Genomic DNA, 20,857 nt, shown 5'->3' with positions numbered 1-20,857 from the left:
TCTGTGAGGTTTATATATACTGTGGTTGAGGACCCAATGATTATGAAAGGAGGGAAAACACGTGTTCTTCCATGCGGCATCACACGTGTTTTTTTGTTTGGATAACAGGTTCAAGTTGACAAAGAAGGTCATTCGAATAGAGTTTAATAACTAAGACAAGGCTGAAGCGTGTGACCCCATTTTGGGGGCTGAAGTGGAGTGGAGTTTATCTGCTGTGTCTGTTCATTACTTCTTTATGGCTTGTGTGTGTGTGTGTGTGTGTGTGTGTGTGTGTGTGTGTGTTTGAGTCAAACTGTTTGGGTATTTAAAGAAAAGGTGAAGTTTGAAATGGTATTGTTAGCTTGTAAATGATGTAACACTGCGCCTATCAGTGCGAGTCTGCTCTCACATACACATACGCACACATGCACACACGTGCAGAGAGAGAGACAGAGACAGAGACAGAGAGGGGCAGAGAGAGGGGGGGGATGAAAATAGAGAGGTTATTCCAAAGGAACAAGCACACTGACTCTCAGTAAATACAAAATGAAACTATCAAATACACACACACACACACACACACACACACACACGCACACACACACACACACACACACATTATATCTATATGTATATATATGATTATATTTGAAGTTAATTGCGAACGATGAAGACTTCTTTAGTGACACCGAAAATAATTCTAGGCAGAAAAAAAGCGGGAGGGGGATGAAGAGGGGAGGAGGTGCTGGGGGGGGGGACGGTTGCAGTTGGTGAGAGAGAGGTGGGGGGGGGGTGAGGATGAAGATAGAGAGAAGTTATTCCAAAGGAGCAAGCACACTGACCCTCAGTGAACAGGAGCCGTGAGGTGTCCGAGCTGTATGAACCCCTCTGGGGAGTGGGGTGAACAGGAGCCGTGAGGTGTCCGAGCTGTATGAACCCCTCTGGGGAGTGGAGCCGTGAGGTGTCCGAGCTGTATGAACCCCTCTAGGGAGTGGGGTGAACAGGAGCCGTGAGGTGTCCGAGCTGTATGAACCCCTCTAGGGAGTGGGGTGAACAGGAGCCGTGAGGTGTCCGAGCTGTGTGAACCCCTCTAGGGAGTGGGGTGAACAGGAGCCGTGAGGTTTCCAAGCTGTTTGAACCCCTCTAGGGAGTGGGGTGAACAGGAGCCGTGAGGTGTCCGAGCTGTTTGAACCCCTCTAGGGAGTGGGGTGAACAGGAGCCGTGAGGTTTCCAAGCTGCATGAACCCCTCTGGGGAGTGGGGTGAACAGGAGCCGTGAGGTGTCCGAGCTGTATGAACCCCTCTAGGGAGTGGGGTGAACAGGAGCCGTGAGGTGTCCGAGCTGTATGAACCCCTCTGGGGAGTGGGGTGAACAGGAGGCGTGAGGTGTCCGAGCTGTATGAACCCCTCTAGGGAGTGGAGCCGTGAGGTGTCCGAGCTGTATGAACCCCTCTAGGGAGTGGGGTGAACAGGAGCCGTGAGGTGTCCGAGCTGTATGAACCCCTCTGGGGAGTGGGGTGAACAGGAGCCGTGAGGTGTCCGAGCTGTATGAACCCCTCTAGGGAGTGGGGTGAACAGGAGCCGTGAGGTGTCCGAGCTGCATGAACCCCTCTCGGCCCCTCTCGAGGGACGCAGGGCGACAGGTCCTGGCAGATGACTGAGCTGCAGGAGCTGCTGCCGGAATGGTGACTGACTTCATCACCAAGTTGCCTTACGGTCCGGGCTCCATTCCTCCGGATTTTATTGGGGTTTACTTCCTTAGCCCTGAACTTCCCCCAAGCCTACACCCCGCCCCCCCTACAAGGACCATTTCCGCATCACTGGCAGACTCGTCGTGGTGGACAGGGACAGCTCTTCACTCTTGCTGGTCCAGTGGACCTGCCCCCTCCACACCCCTTTACACTCTCTCTCTCTCTCTCTCTCTCTATATATATATATATATATATATACACATAAATATATCTGTGTGTGTGTGTGTGTGTGTGTGTGTGTGTGTGTGTGTGTGTGGTGTGTTTTCATTTACCTTTTTGTAATGCTTTTGAAATGCTCGAAGTCACTCTCAATGTTCACGGTCACTCAATCATCTTCTGTTTTCTCTATCGTCCTCCTTGTCGTAAAAACAACCTAACGTCTTTTCTGTTTCACGATGAGTTCCGAACATTACTTGATTACTACAACCTTCCATCTCGTCCTCGGAGATTTCAATTTTCATTTCGACAACCAAACTTCCACTGATGTCAACTGCCTGTGTCAATCTCTGTCCAATCATTCTTTCTCTCAGCTCGTCACAGAACCAACACACAGATCTGGCCATTCATTGGACAGGCTCATTACACGTGACTGATGTCATGATTGCGTCAGTGACTGTAACTGACAAACTTTCTTCCGACCATTCTGCTGTTACATTCTCGCTTAATATTTCAAAACCTACCAGAACCAAAAAAATCCGTTACTCGTCGCAACCTGAAATCCTTCAACATGAATACCTATTCTTTTTCACAAATCCGCCCCTTCCTATCTCTGTGGCTGCCTTCACCTCTACACTCAATACCGCTCTCTACGATCGGCTTCGGATCCACTCTGTTTACGCATACCCAGATTCAAACACTCCACTGTTGGACGCCGTTCATTCTCTGTCCCTGGACCTTGCAATTGGAATGAACTTCCTCTTTCGCTTCGTCAGGTCTCCGCACTCAGCTCTTTCGTCTGGCCTTGAAACCCACCTCTTCCCAGGATAGTCTCCCTTTCCTGCCTCTTCCTTGTCTTCAGTTTCTTCAGTTTTAGAGTTATACATGCATGTGGATAACTGGTGCGAAAGCGCTTTGATTTGTCTCCGCACAGGCGCTATATGAATATCACTATTATTATTATTATTATTATCATTATCATCATTATTAATGGATACTTATACAGCGCCTATCCTCGGTCCTAGACCAAGCTCTAAGCGCATTACAAACACGGGGTCATTTGCACAACAGGCTGCCTACCTGGGTAGAGCCAACTGACGGCTGCAATTGCTCATCATCCGTTTCCTGCGCATGGCAACTTCGACACGAACTTCTGATCTAAACGAAACCCTTCCAATTTCGCGCGGGTACCAAGCATATCACTGCAGGTGCACAGCACTGATAACGTGAGACAGGTTGAACTCTGGTGTCACCTTCCTTGTGTAAAGGGATGACTCCACTCCACTGGCCTTCTGACGACCCTGAAGTTGTTCGGGACGGGGCCTAGGGACTCAGATACGTTGAATCGCCTTCAATGGGAAAGATGTTTGACAACATTAGAAGTGAAGTGGGTACTGAAGTACTGCTAGAGGACTAGGCGAATACAGCGTGGAATCTGTGTTTTGTAAGACTTGTGACTGAGTCACGGTCATGCGTGGTTGTATAAGCGTTATTCGAAGGTGCGAGCGAGCGAGTGTGTGCGCGCGCACACACACACACACACGCACAAACACACATATTCACATACGACGCATGTACACACACACAGACACACACACACACACACACACACACACGCATACATACGTGCGCGCGCGCGCGTAAACACACACACACACACACACACACCACCACACCACACCCCATGCGCACACAAATGACTGAGGTTTCAAGTACTGGAGTACTACAGAGGGTTTTGTAAGACATACAATGCACACAAACTGGCTCTGTGTGTGTGGGGGGGGGGATGTGTGTGGGGGATAGGGATGGTGACGGGGGGTGGGACGTGGTGACGGCGCAAGCGATAGCGTCAACAGCCACTGACGAACAGCACAAACAGGTAGCAAAACGTACATCAATGTGACAGTTTGTTTTAATCAGTTTTCATCACTTTTTACATTCTAAGTTCGACTTTTCGACATATCTGACTGGCGAGTGAACACATGACATCAGCGGAGAACAGGGACTCCTCACTCAGTGACGTCAAACAGATGAATGACGTCAGGTGGAACAGCAGATGGCGTAAGCAACAACTCCCGTGGACCCGGGAGGCAAATCATCTCCTAGTTTCGCCTGGCATTTGCCCGTTTCTAGAAAAACAATGCGAAAAAAAAATTATCAAGGAAATAATTGAATAGAACTGATATCACTGAGAAACCATGCGACATGATTCAAGATCGCAAATGAGATGCCAACAGCATGCACAAGCACACACACACACACTCACACACGCACGCACAACACGCGCGCGCGCACACACATTAGGTAATACAACACAGTCTTTCTGAAAGGTAACACACACACATGCACACACACGCGTGCACGCACGTGCACAAAGATGAGAGACAAGAACCTTTATAAAAATTTTTAATGAACTTAACACGTGATTTACGTGTATTGCAACTTGTCCAAAACAGAGAGAGAGAGACAGAGAGAAAACACACACACACACACACACACACACACACCCTTATCACACTCCCAAACCCTCAACTCCCCCCACACACCACCACCAACCCACCATCCAACCAACCAGACTAACCAGACCAAAACAACCCAACAACCAGACTAACCAGACCAAATCAATGCATCAACCAACCAACCAGACGAACCAGACCAAACCAATACACCGACCAACCAACCAGACGAAAACAATACATCATCCAACCAGACGAAACCAATACATCATCCAACCAGACTAACCAAACCAAACCAATACACCGACCAACCAACCAGACTAACCAGACCAAACCAACACACCAACCAACCAGACCAAACCAATACATCATCCAACCAGACTAAACCAATACACCAACCAACCAACCTGACCAAACCAATACATCATCCAACCAGACTAACCAGACCAAACCAATACACCAACCAACCAACCAGACTAACCAGACCAAACCAATACACCGACCAACCAACCAGACTAACCAGACCAAACCAACACACCGACCAACCAACCAGACCAAACCAATACATCATCCAACCAGACGAAACCAATACATCATCCAACCAGACCAAACCAATACATCATCCAACCAACCAGACCAAACCAATACATCATCCAACCAACCAGACTAACCAGACCAAACCAATACATCATCCAACCAGACTAACCAGACCAAACCAACACATCATCCAACCAACCAGACTAACCAGACCAAACCAATATACCAACCAACCAACCAGACTAACCAGACCAAACCAACACACCGACCAACCAACCAGACCAAACCAATACATCATCCAGCCAACCAGACTAACCAGACCAAACCAATACATTATCCAACCAGGCTAACCAGACCAAACCAATACATCATCCAACCAACCAGACTAACCAGACCAAACCAATACATCATCCAACCAGACTAACCAGACCAAACCAACACACCAACCAACCAACCAGACTAACCAGACCAAACCAATACACCAACCAACCAGACCAAACCAATACATCATCCAACCAACCAGACCAAACCAATACATCATCCAACCAGACTAACCAGACCAAACCAATACACCAACCAACCAACCAGACTAACCAGACCAAACCAATACACCAACCAACCAACCAGACTAACCAGACCAAACCAATACACCATCCAACCAACCAGACTAACCAGACCAAACCAACACACCAACCAACCAACCAGACTAACCAGACCAAACCAATACATCATCCAACCAGACTAACCAGACCAAACCAACACACCAACCAACCAACCAGACTAACCAGACCAAACCAATACACCATCCAACCAACCAGACTAACCAGACCAAACCAATACATCATCCAACCAACCAGACTAACCACACCAAACCAATGCATCATCCAACCAACCAGACTAACCAGACCAAACCAATATACCATCCAACCAACCTGACCAAACCAATACATCATCCAACCAGCCAGACTAACCACACCAAACCAATACATCATCCAACCAGCCAGACTAACCACACCAAACCAATACATCATCCAACCAACCAGACTAACCAGACCAAACCAATACATCATCCAACCAACCAGACTAACCAGACCAAACCAATACACCAACCCACCAACCAGACTAACCAGACCAAACCAACACACCATCCAACCAACCAACCAACCAGACCAAACCAACACACCAACCAACCAACCAGACTAACCAGACCAAACCAACACACCATCCAACCATCCAGACCAAACCAACACACCATCCAACCATCCAGACCAAACCAATACATCATCCATCCAACCAGACTAACCAGACCAAACCAACACACCATCCATCCAACCAGACTAACCAGACGAAACCAACACACCATCCAACCATCCAACCAACCAGACCAAACCAATACATCATCCATCCAACCAGGCTAACCAGACCAAACCAATACACCATCCATCCAACCAGGCTAACCAGACCAAACCAATACATCATCCAACCAACCAGACTAACCAGACCAAACCAATACATCATCCATCCAACCAGGCTAACCAGACCAAACCAATACATCATCCATCCAACCAGGCTAACCAGACCAAACCAATACACCATCCATCCAACCAGGCTAACCAGACTAAACCAATACACCATCCAACCAACCAGACTAACCAGACCAAACCAATTCACCAACCAACCAACCAACCAACCAGGCTAACCAGACCAAACCAATACACCATCCATCCAACCAGGCTAACCAGACTAAACCAATACACCATCCAACCAACCAGGCTAACCAGACCAAACCAATTCACCAAGCAACCAACCAGACTAACCACACCAAACCAATACATCATCCAACCAACCAGACTAACCAGACCAAACCAATACACCGACCAACCAACCAGACTAACCACACCAAACCAATGCATCATCCAACCAACCAGACTAACCACACCAAACCAATGCATCATCCAACCAACCAGACTAACCACACCAAACCAATGCATCATCCAACCAACCAGACTAACCAGACCAAACCAATACATCATCCAACCAGACTAACCAGACCAAACCAATACACCATCCAACCAGACTAACCAGACCAAACCAATACATCATCCAACCAACCAGACTAACCAGACCAAACCAATACACCATCCATCCAACCAGGCTAACCAGACCAAACCAATACACCATCCAACCAACCAGACTAACCAGACCAAACCAATACACCAACCAACCAACCAGACTAACCAGACCAAACCAACACACCATCCATCCAACCAGGCTAACCAGACCAAACCAATACACCATCCATCCAACCAGGCTAACCAGACCAAACCAATACACCATCCAACCATCCACCAGGGAGCACTGACTAGTAATGCTGGCCCCAGCGGCTTTCCCATCCTCGGCGAAGGCGCTGCAGCCGGTGAGCACGGTGTTTTCGGGACACCCCACCGAGATCGTCGACCCGGAACTCCGATCAGAGGCTCTGGTACTGTTGTAGGCCTTGCAGCTCAGCTCCCCGGATCCAGAGGCCGCTCGGCAGCAGGCAGAGTACACCAGCACCCCTGATGGATGGCCCGGGGGTGATCCCCGGGTACGGGTAGATGAGAATGGGTGGGAAGGGTAAGGGAAGGGATAGGTATGGGTTAATTGGGTGAAAGGTTGGTTCAGTGTTTGTGATTGTAGTTGAAATAGAAGCAAACAGCAGACGAAGAAGAAGAAGTGAAAAAATGAGCAGCAGTAATAGCAGTTGTTATTGTTGTAGCAGCAGCAGCAGCAGTGTTAGAGCTGGTAGTAGTAGTAGTAGTAGCAGCAGCAACATCAGCAGCTGCAATTGTAGCAGTACCATAGCAGTACTGGTATATAATAGTAGTAGTCGTAACACCAGTAACAGCAGCAGCAGGAGTGGTAGTTGTAGTTGTTGTCATGGTAGAGGCAGTGGCAGCAGCAGCAGCAGCAGAAGCAGAAGAAGTGTTTGCATGACGAGAAAACCTGTATCATTAATATCTCTGTTACAGTAAAATGCACAGCCAAACGTATCCTTGTAATACACTTTAAACAAAAACAAAAAACAAAAACAAAAAAACCTCCACAAAAACAGACAGACTCACCAATAAACAAAGAATCAAACAAAGAACCTAAGTACGTTAAAACAGAACAGGCACCACTGAACACCACCAAAGTGACTCAGCAGCAGCAGTGCAGGGTCTCCTCTGGTGTGTGGCCTTCTGGCGACCTAACATCGATGGTTCCCTGTGGACTGCCGACGCTGGAACTGCGACGGACGAACCTGGGTGTGGCCGTGTATGGGGGGAATCTAAATGAGCAGCGTGGGAGTAATGCCACTGAAACGGAGCAGATGATGGGGCAGCAAAAAAAAAAAAAAAAAAAAAAAAGAAAAAGAACCGTTGATCGCCTTGCAGCTCAGTTTCCCAGACTTCCTCCATTCTTCCTTTCTTTCTTCTGTTTTCGTATTTTCTTTCATTCCTTAATTTTCCTTCCTTCCTTCCTTCCTTCCTTCCTTTCTTCCTTCGTTCAAGGTGAACACATGCTGAATAAAAGATATCCCTTCTTTCCTTCCTTCCTTGAAGGTGAGCACATGTTAGGTAAATACATATATCTTCATTCCTTCCCTCCTTCCTTCCTTCCTTTAAGGTGAACACATGTTGAATAAAAGATATCCCTTCTTTCCTTCCTTCCTTCCTTGAAGGTGAGCACATGTTAGGTAAAATATATATACCTTCCTTCCTTCCTTCCTTCCTTCCTTCCTTTAAGGTGAACACATGTTGAATAAAAGATATCCCTTCTTTCCTTCCTTCCTTCCTTCCTTGAAGGTGAACACATGTTAGGTAAGATATATATATCTTCCTTCCTTCCCTCCTTCTTTCCTTCCTTTAAGGTGAACACATGTTAGGTAAAATATATACTTTCCTTCCCTTCTTCCTTTAAGGTGAACACGTGTTAAATAGAATATATTTCTACCTTCCTCCCTTCCTTCCTTCCTTCTTTCCTTCAAGGTGAACACGTGTTTAATCAAATATATTCTTTCCTTCCTTCCTTCCTTCAAGGTGAGCACGTGTTTATCAAATATTTTCCTTCCTTCCTTCCTTCCTTGTGAACATGTGTTTAATCAAATATACCCCTTCCTTCCTTCCTTCCTTCAATGTGAACACGTGTTTCATCAAATACCTTCCTTCCTTCCTCCCTTCCTTCCTTCCTTCCTTCAAGGTAAACACGTGTTTAATCAAATATACCCCTTCCTTCCTTCCTTCCTTCCTTCAATGTGAACACGTGTTTAATCAAATATATTCCTTCCTTCCTTCCTTCCTTCCTTCCTTCAAGGTGAACACGTGTTTAATCAAAAACCTTCCTTCCTTCCTCCCTTCCTGCCTTCCTTCCTTCAAGGTGAACACGTGTTTAATCAAATATATTCCCTCCTTCCTTCCTTCCTTCCTTCCATCCACCTTTCCTTTCTTCCTTCAATGTGAACCCATGTTGAATTAGAGATATCCCTTTCTTCATTCCTTCAATGTGAACACATGTTGAATTAAAGATATCCCTTCCTTCCTTCCTTCCTTCCTCACCAGATTTTTTCAGGGCGTCAGAGGGAGGGCCGCTCTGGGCTCTGCAGGCTCGGAGGTCATCCCTGGGCCTCACCCCGTCAGACACCGGGAAGCTGCTGTAACTGGAACAACCTGAGGGACACACACACACACACACACACACACACACACACACACACACACGCACCTATTACCTCTGTGTGTGTGTGTGTACGCGCGCGCGTGCATACATATTTAAGAATCAAAGTGAGAGAAAGGTGGGAGGGAAAGTGAGAGAGAAAAAGAGAGGGAGAAAGAGAGAGAGAGAGAGAGAGGGAGAAAGAGAGAGAGAGAGAGAGAGAGACAGAGGGGGAGAGAGAGGTTGAGGGGGAGAGAGAGGGAGAGAGAGAGTTTGAGGGGGAGAGAGAGGGAGAGAGAGAGTTTGAGGGGGAGAGAGAGAGGGAGAGAGAGAGAGGGTGAGGGAGAGAGAGGGGTTGAGGGAGAGACAGACAGACAGACAGAGCAGACAGACAGACAGACAGAGCAGACAGAGTGGGACAGAGACCGACACAGAGAAAGAAAGAGGCAGGGGGATGTGGGAGACAGGCAGACGGACAGACAGAGGAGGGGAACAAGAACAAACAAACAAAGGGCGAATCGAATTAAAAGGGGGAGAGGAATCAGAAAAAGGGAGATAACTCACTCACCCAGAGCCTGTTGACCGGATGCACAGGTGGCCTCCGCCATGGCGCCGTCCATGGGGAAGGAGGGCCCCGCGGTCCGGTAGTCACACGTCAGGCCCGAACCTTGGCAGCACACGGCCCACGCCTTCACACCTGAAACATGGGCACAGGTGGCCTAGTGGGTAGTAGCGCGTGCTCCATATAGGAAGCGAGAGAATCTGAGCGCGCGCGGAATCGAATCCTACACCCACAAGCGAGAATTTCTACTCCATCAACTAGACCTTCAGAGGTGGTCTGGACGCAGGTCATTCGGATGAGACGATAAAACGAGGTCCCGTTTGTAACATGCTCTTAGCGCATGTTAAAGAACTCACGCCAACAAAATTGTCGGGGGAAAAAATGAGATGAGATGACTAGCTGCCATGTCGTCAGTGGTGCCCTTACGGTCTTGAGACTATCGGGTAGAAGAAGAAGAAGAAGGAGGAGGAGGAGGAGGAGGAGGGGAAGAAGAAGAAGGACGAGAAGAAGAAGGAGGCGGAGGAGGAGGAGAAGAAGAAGAAGAAGGACGAGGAGGAGAAAGAGAAGAAGAAGGAGAAGTAAAAGAAAGAAAGAAGAAGAAGAAGAACAACAACAACAACAACAAAACAACACAACACAAAGTACACATGATGTGACGTGGCTGACCGACCTCCACCCCCGCCATGCCCATTGTAAGCGGAGCAAACCGGTGTGCCCGTGCCCTCTTCCACCTCCATCTTCTCCCCGTTCCGTGTCCACTGGAACTCCTGGCACGAGAGGGGTGGGCCCGTTAACACTGCACTGATACATTTAATATGGAGTGATGGCCTAGAGGTAACGCGTCCGCTTAGGAAGCGAGAGAATCTGAGTGCGCTGGTTCGAATCACGGCTCAGCCGCCGATATTTCCACCAGACCTTGAGTGGTGGTCTGGACGCTAGTCATTCGGATGAGACGATAAACCGAGGTCCCGTGTGCAGCATGCACTTAGCGCACGTAAAAGAACCCACGGTAACAAAAGGGTTGTTCCTGGCAAAATTCTGTAGAAAAATCCACTTCGATTGGAAAAACAAATAAAACTGCACGCAGGAAAAAAAAAAATGGTTGGCGCTGTAGTGTAGCGACGCGCTCTCCCTGGGGACAGCAGCCACGAATTTCACACAGAGAAATATGCTGTGATCAAAAGAAATACAAATACAAATACAAATATTTCAATAGCAATGCAACATGTCACTTTTCTTGTTCACAGACGAACCGGAAATAGGTGAATTACGAAAAAAAAAAAATTTTAAATTGTGATTGGCGAAACGGGTTGACACCGTGTGAAGTTTCTCAGCGTTAAAGTGATATGAAAGAACAATGAGGCGGAATTAAAACCTGTACTGACTGAAACGAAATCACATTATAATCAGAGTATAATTACAAACCCGCTCTGCTGCAGTGGAATGTCTTCAACTGGCAGTAGAAGAAGAAGACGAATAACAACAACAACAACAACAACAACAGTAGCAGCAGCAACAATAGCAACAACAACAACAACAAGATGATGATGATCATGATGACAATAATGATCATTATGATGATGGAAAAGAACAAGAGAAAGATGGCCACAATTAAGATGATAATGAAACTTACTTTTGCAATGAAAAAAAAAAAAAAGTACGTGTGAGGGTGAAGTGGGCGGTTGTGGGAGGCGTTGCACCGCAGAGGAACTGAAATACATTGGTCAGACAGAAACACGGACAGATGGACATACACAGGATTTAAAGATCCAAGGAAATGGATTTCCTTTACCCACCTTCGGTGTAAAGGACACGATGACTGACTGTGTGTCCATCGAGATCGATGATGACCATCGTTGTCATCCAGCTGTGGGATGGGGGGAGGGCGGTGGTGGTGGTGGGGGAGGGGGGGGTTGCTCATGAATCTATCTTGATGACTTGCGCGATGAGTTTGTTTAAAGTGAAGAGGAGTTGCGCAACGTCGACCTCACTCTCTCGTCCGGGTTCACCAATTTCCAGTGGCAAGACTAAGTCGAGACGACTGGAGGATGAGCACGGATGCAGTGGATGACCAAGATATCCTTTCGGTGTCTCATTTTGCTCTCTGCACTCCACAGTGCGTTGCTGTAACCGCCTTCCTCTCCGTTGAACCGATAGGTATCTTCCGCAGATTCTGCCGGATCCAGACTTCGCATGCATGGGTAGACACACCCCGGGGGCCAACTGCGTGTGGCATGCACACAGCACAGTGGAGCTAGATGGCCGTCGGTGGCTCTCCTGAGCCGACGCAAAGGAGACAATAATAGTAATATATATATGATAGTCGTGTCCGACTATGACCATCAGAACAACAGAGGAGGCAACTGTTGTTCCGACTACTTGGGCTAGGATTTGATTATACTGGAGAGTGTCTTGCCCAAGTACATCCCCACTCTCTCGGCCAAGAGGGTTTTTAGGACAGTCGGCGTTGGGATGGTTCCCAAAGGCCAACTAGCCCACAAGGCTGCAGCACTAAGAGCCAGTGCAATTTTGCCTCCTAGTTTGAGAGTCATAGTCCTTCACAAAAGACTACGCTGTAAATGGTTTCCCATTGACTGGAGAAACCATTGATAATACAGCTCTCACTTTGCTGTTGGCCCAAATGTAAACTTATGTCGATCTGTGATATAAGCCGAGTGTGAGTAATACACACACATTAAATCACAACTTCAGGCCAACAATATCAAAACGAAACAAGCATACAAAGACACAAAAACAAAATTCTAAAAGTAACAACAACAACAATAATAATAATATAATAGTAATGATGATGATAACAATAATTATGATAATGAGTATGATTGTTATTATTATCATAGTTTTTAACATTATTATTATTATTATCATTATAGTGATGCTGCTGCTAATGATGACGGTGATGATACCACTACTACTGACGATGATGAGAAGAAGAACAACAACAATGACAAGAACAAGAACAGGAACAATAACAAAAATAACAAGAACAACAACAGCAATAACAAGAAGAACAACAACAAGAAGAAAAATTCACTAACAAATCAAAGATCAAACTTCAGCACCAAACTGAAACGTAAGTTCCAGACTGCAAGGAGCCGTACCCTCTGCATGCTCATACAGCCGGTCATCACGTGCCCGTCAGGACAGGACACAGACACCTTGTCATTGACCCCTGACCCTGACCAGGCAGACCTGGCCGTGGTACACGTCAGACCGGGAGCGGTGGAGGTGGATGTGGCCTTCCCCACACTCCTCTGCTCCCTGTGGCTGACGCACTCCTTGACGAAGTCATCTCTCGGGGGGATTTCAATCGGGTCTGGAACAACAACAGCAGCAACAACAACAACACCAAAGACATCATTGTCCCCTTGAATGCTGAACACTGGATCAGTGTGCCGTAAATTTTGGTTAAACACGGTTCCTAATTTCTGTGTGCTTAGTTTCAGTGTCAAGTTTCAAGGAGGTGCCAAAGCGTGCGGGTCGACCCATATACGCTAGAGCACATCTGCTGTCCAAAAAGTGGTGGCATGGGGGAGCACATGTCTGGCCTTGGTATAAATCCAACGTGCTGATCAGGTCCTGTGTACTTATCAACGATGACAATGATATTGCTGAACTGAGTGATGTATAAATCCAACGTGCTGATCAGGTCCTGTGTACTTATCAACGATGACAATGATATTGCTGAACTGAGTGATGTATAAATCCAACGTGCTGATCAGGTCCTGTGTACTTATCAACGATGACAATGATATTGCTGAACTGAGTGATGTATAAATCCAACGTGCTGATCAGGTCCTGTGTACTTATCAACGATGACGATGATATTGCTGAATTGAGTGATGTATAAATCCAACGTGCTAATCAGGCCCTGTGTATTTATCAACGATGACAATGATATTGCTGAACTGAGTGATGTATAAATCCAACGTGCTAATCAGGCCGTGTGTATTTATCAACGATGACAATGATATTGCTGAACTGAGTGATGTATAAATCCAACGTGCTAATCAGGCCCTGTGTATTTATCAACGATGACAATGATATTGCTGAAATGAGTGATGTATAAAACCAACGTGCTAATCAGGCCCTGTGTATTTATCAACGATGACAATGATATTGCTGAACTGAGTGATGTATAAAACCAACGTGCTAATCAGGCCCTGTGTACTTATCAACGATGACAATGATATTGCTGAACTGAGTGATGTAATCCCCACATAATGAAGAACAGATAAAGAATGTAGCAGACATCCTGACCTGAAAGCGAGAATTGGCAGATAAAGTATTTCCAGAGAAAATTGCAATGTTAGAGTTTACCACGGACACACACACACACACACACACACACACACACACACACACACACACACAATCGAACACCGGGTTATAACATAGACTCACTTTGTTTACCAAGTCAGTAAAAAATTTATAAAAAAAACAACAACAAAAAAACAAGAAAAAAAAAACAACTCACGATTTCTGGAAGTGACATGCAGGTCCCAGGTGGCATCCTCCGAGCCAAGAGAGAACTGCTCCTTCTGCACAGGGAGCCCGTTCCTGTGGACCACCACCTCGTATTCCCCCTGGAAGCCCCGCAAAGAGACAGGGGACAGGGGGTCAGGCAGCTTGACCGTCTCGCGTGTCCTCCATTCCTTGTTCACCAGACACGCCCACCTCTGTCCCGGCTCTATGAACTTAACAGAGAGAAACGAGAGGGGAAAATGCCAATGTTAAAAAAGTATACCACAGACAAAGACGCAGACACACAGACACACGCACGCACGCATGCACACATATGGAAGGAAAAGTTTTTTAAAACATACAGGGACATTATTCCCTGAGATTATTATTAAAGAAAAGATACCGAATCCATCAGCTTGCTATACGAGATTAATAACCTCTACTTTCTTCCGTATAAAACTTGATGCGCTGAAGACAAAGTATAGAAAAAAATGTTACATGCATCTGTGGTAAGCAGTTCAGCATGCATCATTGTTTGTTTCACTGTCAGCAGTTGCGTACCTTCTTGCCCAAGTATTCCAAAGAGAATAACTATTCTGCAGATGATTTTTGGAAAGTTATTTCTGATGAGGTTCTTATTGTCGAACTTTCACAGGCATTAGCTCATAGCCCTATTTCTACATTCCTTTAATGTACTTCAGAATTGTGTTAATGATTTCTGATTATTGTTATCATTATTGAATTGTTATTGTTAATTGTAATTGCATGTTAGTTATGCAATTTTCGTAGTTTTACTATCTTTTCTGTTTTATTCATCCCTCTCCCGTCCCACGTCCCCCCTCCCCGCGGCCCTTCCCCCTCCCCCGTTTTTTGTTTTTTTATTTTATTTTTTTGTTTTTTTTATAATCGTCTAATATCACTGATAGTGAAAAGACGCTAAATCAAAGAACGAACACACACACACACACACACACACACACACACACACACACACACACACACACACAAAGTAACTAACCAACGAACCATCCTCTCTCTCTCTCTCTCTCTCTCTCTCTCTCTCTCTCTCGCCGCCTTCCTCTTTATCTATAATTCTCTTTGTCTTTGCCTCCTACTCTCTCTCCTCTCTCCCCCCACCATCACCCCCCTCTCTCTATCTCTCCCCCCCCCTTCTCCCTCTCCCCCCCCCCCCCTCTCTCTCTCCGCTCAGCACCACCACCCAGGCCTGACCTCCACGTTGTCCCTGTTGGGTCCTCGCACCAGTTCTTTGTGCGGGTACCTCATGGTGTGGTTCCAGAAGTCCCACAAGATCACCCCGTGCATGGCCGGGTGGCCGAAGAAGGCACGAATGGCGTCCTCGAACCAGTCAGCACGCTGCAGCATGTCGGGCCAGCCCAGGTCAAATTCCGTCATCATGATGGGCAGTCCCAACTCGCCCAGGCGGTCGATACGTCTCTGGTGGAACAGTTTTCAGTTTTCAGTAGCTCAAGGAAGCGGCACTGCGTTCGGACAAATCCATATACGCTACACCACATCTGCCAAGTAGATGCCCGACCAGCAGCGTAACCCAACGCGCTTAGTCAGGCCTTGAGAAAAAAAAAACAAAAACAAACAAACAAACAAACAAAAAAAAAAACCCAAAAAAACTAACTCGAGAACTCGAAGTCGAACATTTTAATGACTAGGCCATTTTCCCGTGTCAAGGGTGTGGGAGTTGGGGGATCGGGATGTAGGGAATACAGGGACAATTATACGGACAGTATGAAACATAAGTCTTTGCCGTGAAAGATACATGTTTGCTTGAATTCAAAAGAGGGGTTAAGCAATTCATGGAGAGTACAGATAATTTCATTCGCATCAGAATCAAGCAACATACGTTGGAACGCGTGCGCGTGTTTCCATTACCGAAGAGAAATTGACAGGTTTGTGAACTGGTGTGAAGAAAATTTCCTTGAACTGAATGTTGGCAAAACGAAAGAGCTTGTAATCGACTTCAGAAAAAAGAAATCAGGTTTAAGTAAAATCATCACGAAAAATGAAGTGGTCGAACAAGTAGACTCATACAAATATCTTGGTGTGATAATCGACAATAAGCTGTCTTGGAATGAAAACTCAACTGCACTCATTAAAAAGAGCAACAGTCGCATGTACTGTTTGGAAAAATGAAATCTTTTAATGTATGCAAGCAGATGCTCCAAATGTTTTACACATCCGTTGTCTGCAGTGTTTTAACATATGGAGCCGTGTGCTGGGGGGGGGGGGGGGGGGGGGGGGCGGGGGGGGGGGGGGGGAACTTGACCAAACATGACAAAGATAGATTGGAAAAAGTCATTTGGAAAGCGGGTGGGGTGGTGGATATAAGACAAGACACCTTTAGCGACATGCACAATAGAAAACTGACTGACAGACTAATAACAATTTTGACCGACGAAAAACACCCACTACATGATGACATTAACAGCAGAAGGTCAGGCATAAGTGGTAGGTTCAGAGCTCCACGCGCAAGAACATCTCGCTACATTAATTCATTCATTCCTACGGCCATTCGCATGGCGTCATCTAACAGAAAATATTGCGTCATCTCACCGTCGCATACGAAGAGAGTAGAGAAGGTTGAGGCAAGGCAAGGTAAGGTCAGGTCAGGTCAGGCAAAGACAAGTAAGGACAGGTAAGGTACGGCAATATATCATGATGGGCAGTCCCATCTCAGCCAGGTTGTTTTTTTTTTCGTCATCTAAAGGAACCGTTTGCGTTATCTGATGGAACATACTGCGTTACCTGACAGTAATTTGAGGTCAATATTATATGATGATAAGGTAAGGTAGGGTAAGGTAAGGTAAGGTAGGAGAAGTTAAAACAAAACAACATAACACAAGATAACATAAAACAAGATAAGATAACGTGTTGTGAGGCGAGCTGATGTAAGATGTGATAAGGTAAGGTAAGGTAAGGTGACGGGAGGTAAAGTGAGGTAAGGTAAAGTAAGGCAAGGTAAGGTAAGGTGAGGGGAGGTAAAGTAAGGTAAGGTAAAGTAAGGCAAGGTAAGGTGAGCGGATGTAAAGTAAGGTAAGGCAAGGTAAGGTGAGGTAAGGTGAGGGGAGGTAAAGTAAGGTAAGGTGAAGTAAGGCAAGGTAAGGTAAGGTATGGTGAGGGGAGGTAAAGTAAGGTAAGGCAAGGTAAGGTGAGGTAAGGTGACGGGAGGTAAAGTGAGGTAAGGTAAAGTAAGGCAAGGTAAGGTAAGGTGAGCGGAGGTAAAGTAAGGTAAGGTAAGCTAAGGTGAGGGGAGGTAAAGTAAGGTAAGGTAAGGTACGGTAAGCTAAGGTGAGGGGAGGTAAAGTAAGGTAAGGTAAGGTACGGTAAGCTAAGGTGAAGGGAGGTAAAGCAAGGTAAGGTGAGGGGAGGTAAAGTAAGGTAAGGTAAGGTGAGGGGAGGTAAAGTAAGGTAAGGTGAGGGGAGGTAAAGTAAGGTAAGGTAAGGTGAGGGGAGGTAAAGTAAGGTAAGGTAAAGTAAGGTAAGGTAAGGTGAGGGGAGGTAAAGTAAGGTAAGGTGAGGGGAGGTAAAGTAAGGTAAGGTAAGGTGAGGGGAGGTAAAGTAAGGTAAGGTAAGGTAAGGTGAGGGGAGGTAAAGTAAGGTAAGGTTAGCTAAGGTGAGGGGGGGGGGTAAAGTAAGGTAAGGTAAGGCAAGGTAAGGCGTCATGGTGGGCAGTCCCAACTCAGCCAGACTGTCAATCCGTTTGTGACGGAACAGATTTTGTTGCGTCAGCCACCACTGCTATTGACTCACTACTGTCAGATACGATAAGAGAAGGTAAGGCAAGGTAAGAGAAGGTAAGGCAAGGTAAGAGAGGGTAAGGTAAGGTAAGAGAGGGTAAGGCAAGGTAAGAGAAGGTAAGGTAAGGTAAGAGAAGGTAAGGCAAGATAAGGTAAGGCAAGGTAAGAGAGGGTAAGGTAAGGTAAGAGAAGGTAAGGCAAGGTAAGAGAGGGTAAGGTAAGGTAAAGAAAGGAAGGTAGGATAAGAGACGACAGAAGAGAAAGGTAGGTAAAAAAAAGACAGAAATACACAGAAAGAGAAAGAGAAACAGACAGAGAGACAAAGGCAGAGACGGGGAGAGACTTACCCACATGGTAGTAGGATTGGGTCTGACAAAGGGTTTAGTGTGACCTTGAATTCCGAGGCCTTGAAGAGGGATGCCTCCCAGGAGGTACTCTTTGGCCAGGTCGTACAGTTGCTGAAAGAGACAAACATACAGACTGCTTTAACCCATTGAGTCCCGCTGGCTGGCGTGTGTGCTCGTCAGTGAGAGACTGTCTGTCACCTCACTGAATGAGATCAGGCTGGAGATGATTATCGAGCTGAGGTGTCGTCAGTCATTGTTCTTTATCTGACTTCTTTTATTCGCTTATTTATCATCATTGTTGTCTTATATATTTATTTATTTATTTATTTATTTATTTATTATTTTATTATTATTATTATTACTACTACTACTACCTTTTTTATATTATAATTATTATTTATTTATTTATGTAAACTTATCTATTATTTATTCACCTTTTTTTTTTCTCAAGGCCTGACTAAGCGCGTTGGGTTATGCTGCTGGTCAGGCATCTGCTTGGCAGATGTGGTGTAGCGTATATGGATTTGTCCGAACGCAGTGACGCCTCCTTGAGCAACTGAAACTGAAACTATCTGACTTCGTCCTCCTTGGGATGTGCATCACTTTTGTATTTGTATTTGTATTTCTTTTTATCACAACAGATTTCTCTGTGTGAAATTCGGGCTGCTCTCCCCAGGGAGAACGCGTCGCTACACTACAGCGCCACCCATTTTTTTGTGTATTTTTTCCTGCATGCAGTTTTATTTGTTTTTCCTATTGAAGTGGATTTTCTACAGAATTTTGCCAGGAACAACCCTTTTGTTGCCGTGGGTTCTTTTACGTGCGCTAAGTGCATGCTGCACACGGGACCTCGGTTTATCGTCTCATCCGAATGACTAGCGTCCAGACAACCACTCATGGTCTAGTGGAGGGGGAGAAAATACCGGCGGCTGAGCCGTGATTCGAACCAGCGCGCTCGGATTCTCTCGCTTCCTGTGCGGACGCGTTACCTCTGGGCCATCACTCCACTCTTTTGTTCAGCAAAATCATGCAAGCCCGGTACTTTTATTTGACTAATGTCTCTTCGCTTTTATTAGACAATAAAAGAACCCACATTAAATCTAAACAATAGATGAGTGAATATTCTCTGCGTTTATTTGTTCAGTTTCATCTCTTTTTTCTTCTTCTTTTTTTCTTTTTTTTTTTTTACCATTCTCTCTGCGTGTCTGTATGTCTATTTTCTCTGTCTGTCTCTCTGTCCCTATCTATGTCTTTCCCTGCAAACAAGTCAGTTTCAAGCCATTCACAACAATCTCGCCACACCTGACTGTGAAATAATAGCCGCGATATGAGTCATGCACTTAACGTACTGAACTTTGCAGACAGTATGAAATTCAACTGAACAATCTCTTTGAAGATATAATCATTACCTTGAGAATATTTTAAAACTCAAGGTGACTAACCCCAGTTTATCGATTATTTAATTGTCTTAATCATTGCGTCACTGCTATATTTCAAATTGTTCGAATTTCACATTTTGTTGTTCATGAAAATTGATGTCTAAGAGTTGAAGAATTTCATGGACAGAAAATTTAAGCTGACTTCTGTAAAGGTTTTATTTACTCTTTCTTTTCGAGATTTTCTAGGTTATACAGCAATGCAGTGGCACCCAACGGAATTCAATTCCAGTGCCTTTATACAATATGCAACGAATCACTGTACATTTCATGAAACAAATCTATTTCGGTTTTTTTGTGTGTTTTTTACCAATGATGTAATGACTGTAGATTATAATATTATTTGAAAGTCATACTTGAAAGTCAAAACCACAAGGACTGAATCATTATACTGCAGTTTTACATGAAAAACAGAGTTTGGTTTAAACAGCAATTCTATTTCTAACATGTAACACGCAATACAAAACGGTTATAGATGAACAGGACAACAAGAAAATCTTTTTCAAGGTCCTGTCCTCTTAGATACCAGTACGGTTTTTGACACGAGAACCTTTGTCATAAAAGCGTTCATCGTCACACACGCACACGCACAAACACACGCACAAACACAGCGTGTCACGAGAACCTTTGTCAGAAAAGCGTCCATCCTCTCTCTGTCTCTCTCTCTGAAAATATTTCTGTTATACATTTATATATGTTTTTGTTTTT

At 45.5% G+C, this 20,857-nt stretch overlaps 1 protein-coding gene across 1 annotated transcript in view; it reads right to left on the bottom strand.

Annotated features, from left to right (window-relative positions):
* Positions 1-3,781: 3,781 nt before the first annotated feature.
* LOC143282327 (uncharacterized) overlaps positions 3,782-20,857 on the bottom strand; it is a 40,930-nt gene continuing 23,854 nt past the window's right edge. Inside the window, exons 11-19 of the mRNA XM_076587932.1 lie at positions 18,714-18,824; positions 15,827-16,051; positions 14,610-14,829; positions 13,234-13,448; positions 10,785-10,881; positions 10,121-10,249; positions 9,456-9,566; positions 7,242-7,436; positions 3,782-4,014 (exon numbers count right to left, since the gene is read on the bottom strand). Coding sequence (XP_076444047.1) covers positions 3,926-4,014; positions 7,242-7,436; positions 9,456-9,566; positions 10,121-10,249; positions 10,785-10,881; positions 13,234-13,448; positions 14,610-14,829; positions 15,827-16,051; positions 18,714-18,824 — 1,392 coding nt within the window. The 3' untranslated portion in view covers positions 3,782-3,925. The remainder of the gene's footprint in view (positions 4,015-7,241; positions 7,437-9,455; positions 9,567-10,120; positions 10,250-10,784; positions 10,882-13,233; positions 13,449-14,609; positions 14,830-15,826; positions 16,052-18,713; positions 18,825-20,857) is intronic.

The sequence above is a fragment of the Babylonia areolata genome, chromosome 5 (assembly GCF_041734735.1).
Source record: "Babylonia areolata isolate BAREFJ2019XMU chromosome 5, ASM4173473v1, whole genome shotgun sequence".
Taxonomy (NCBI): domain Eukaryota; kingdom Metazoa; phylum Mollusca; class Gastropoda; order Neogastropoda; family Buccinidae; genus Babylonia; species Babylonia areolata.
This window is presented reverse-complemented; position numbering and strand designations above follow the sequence as displayed.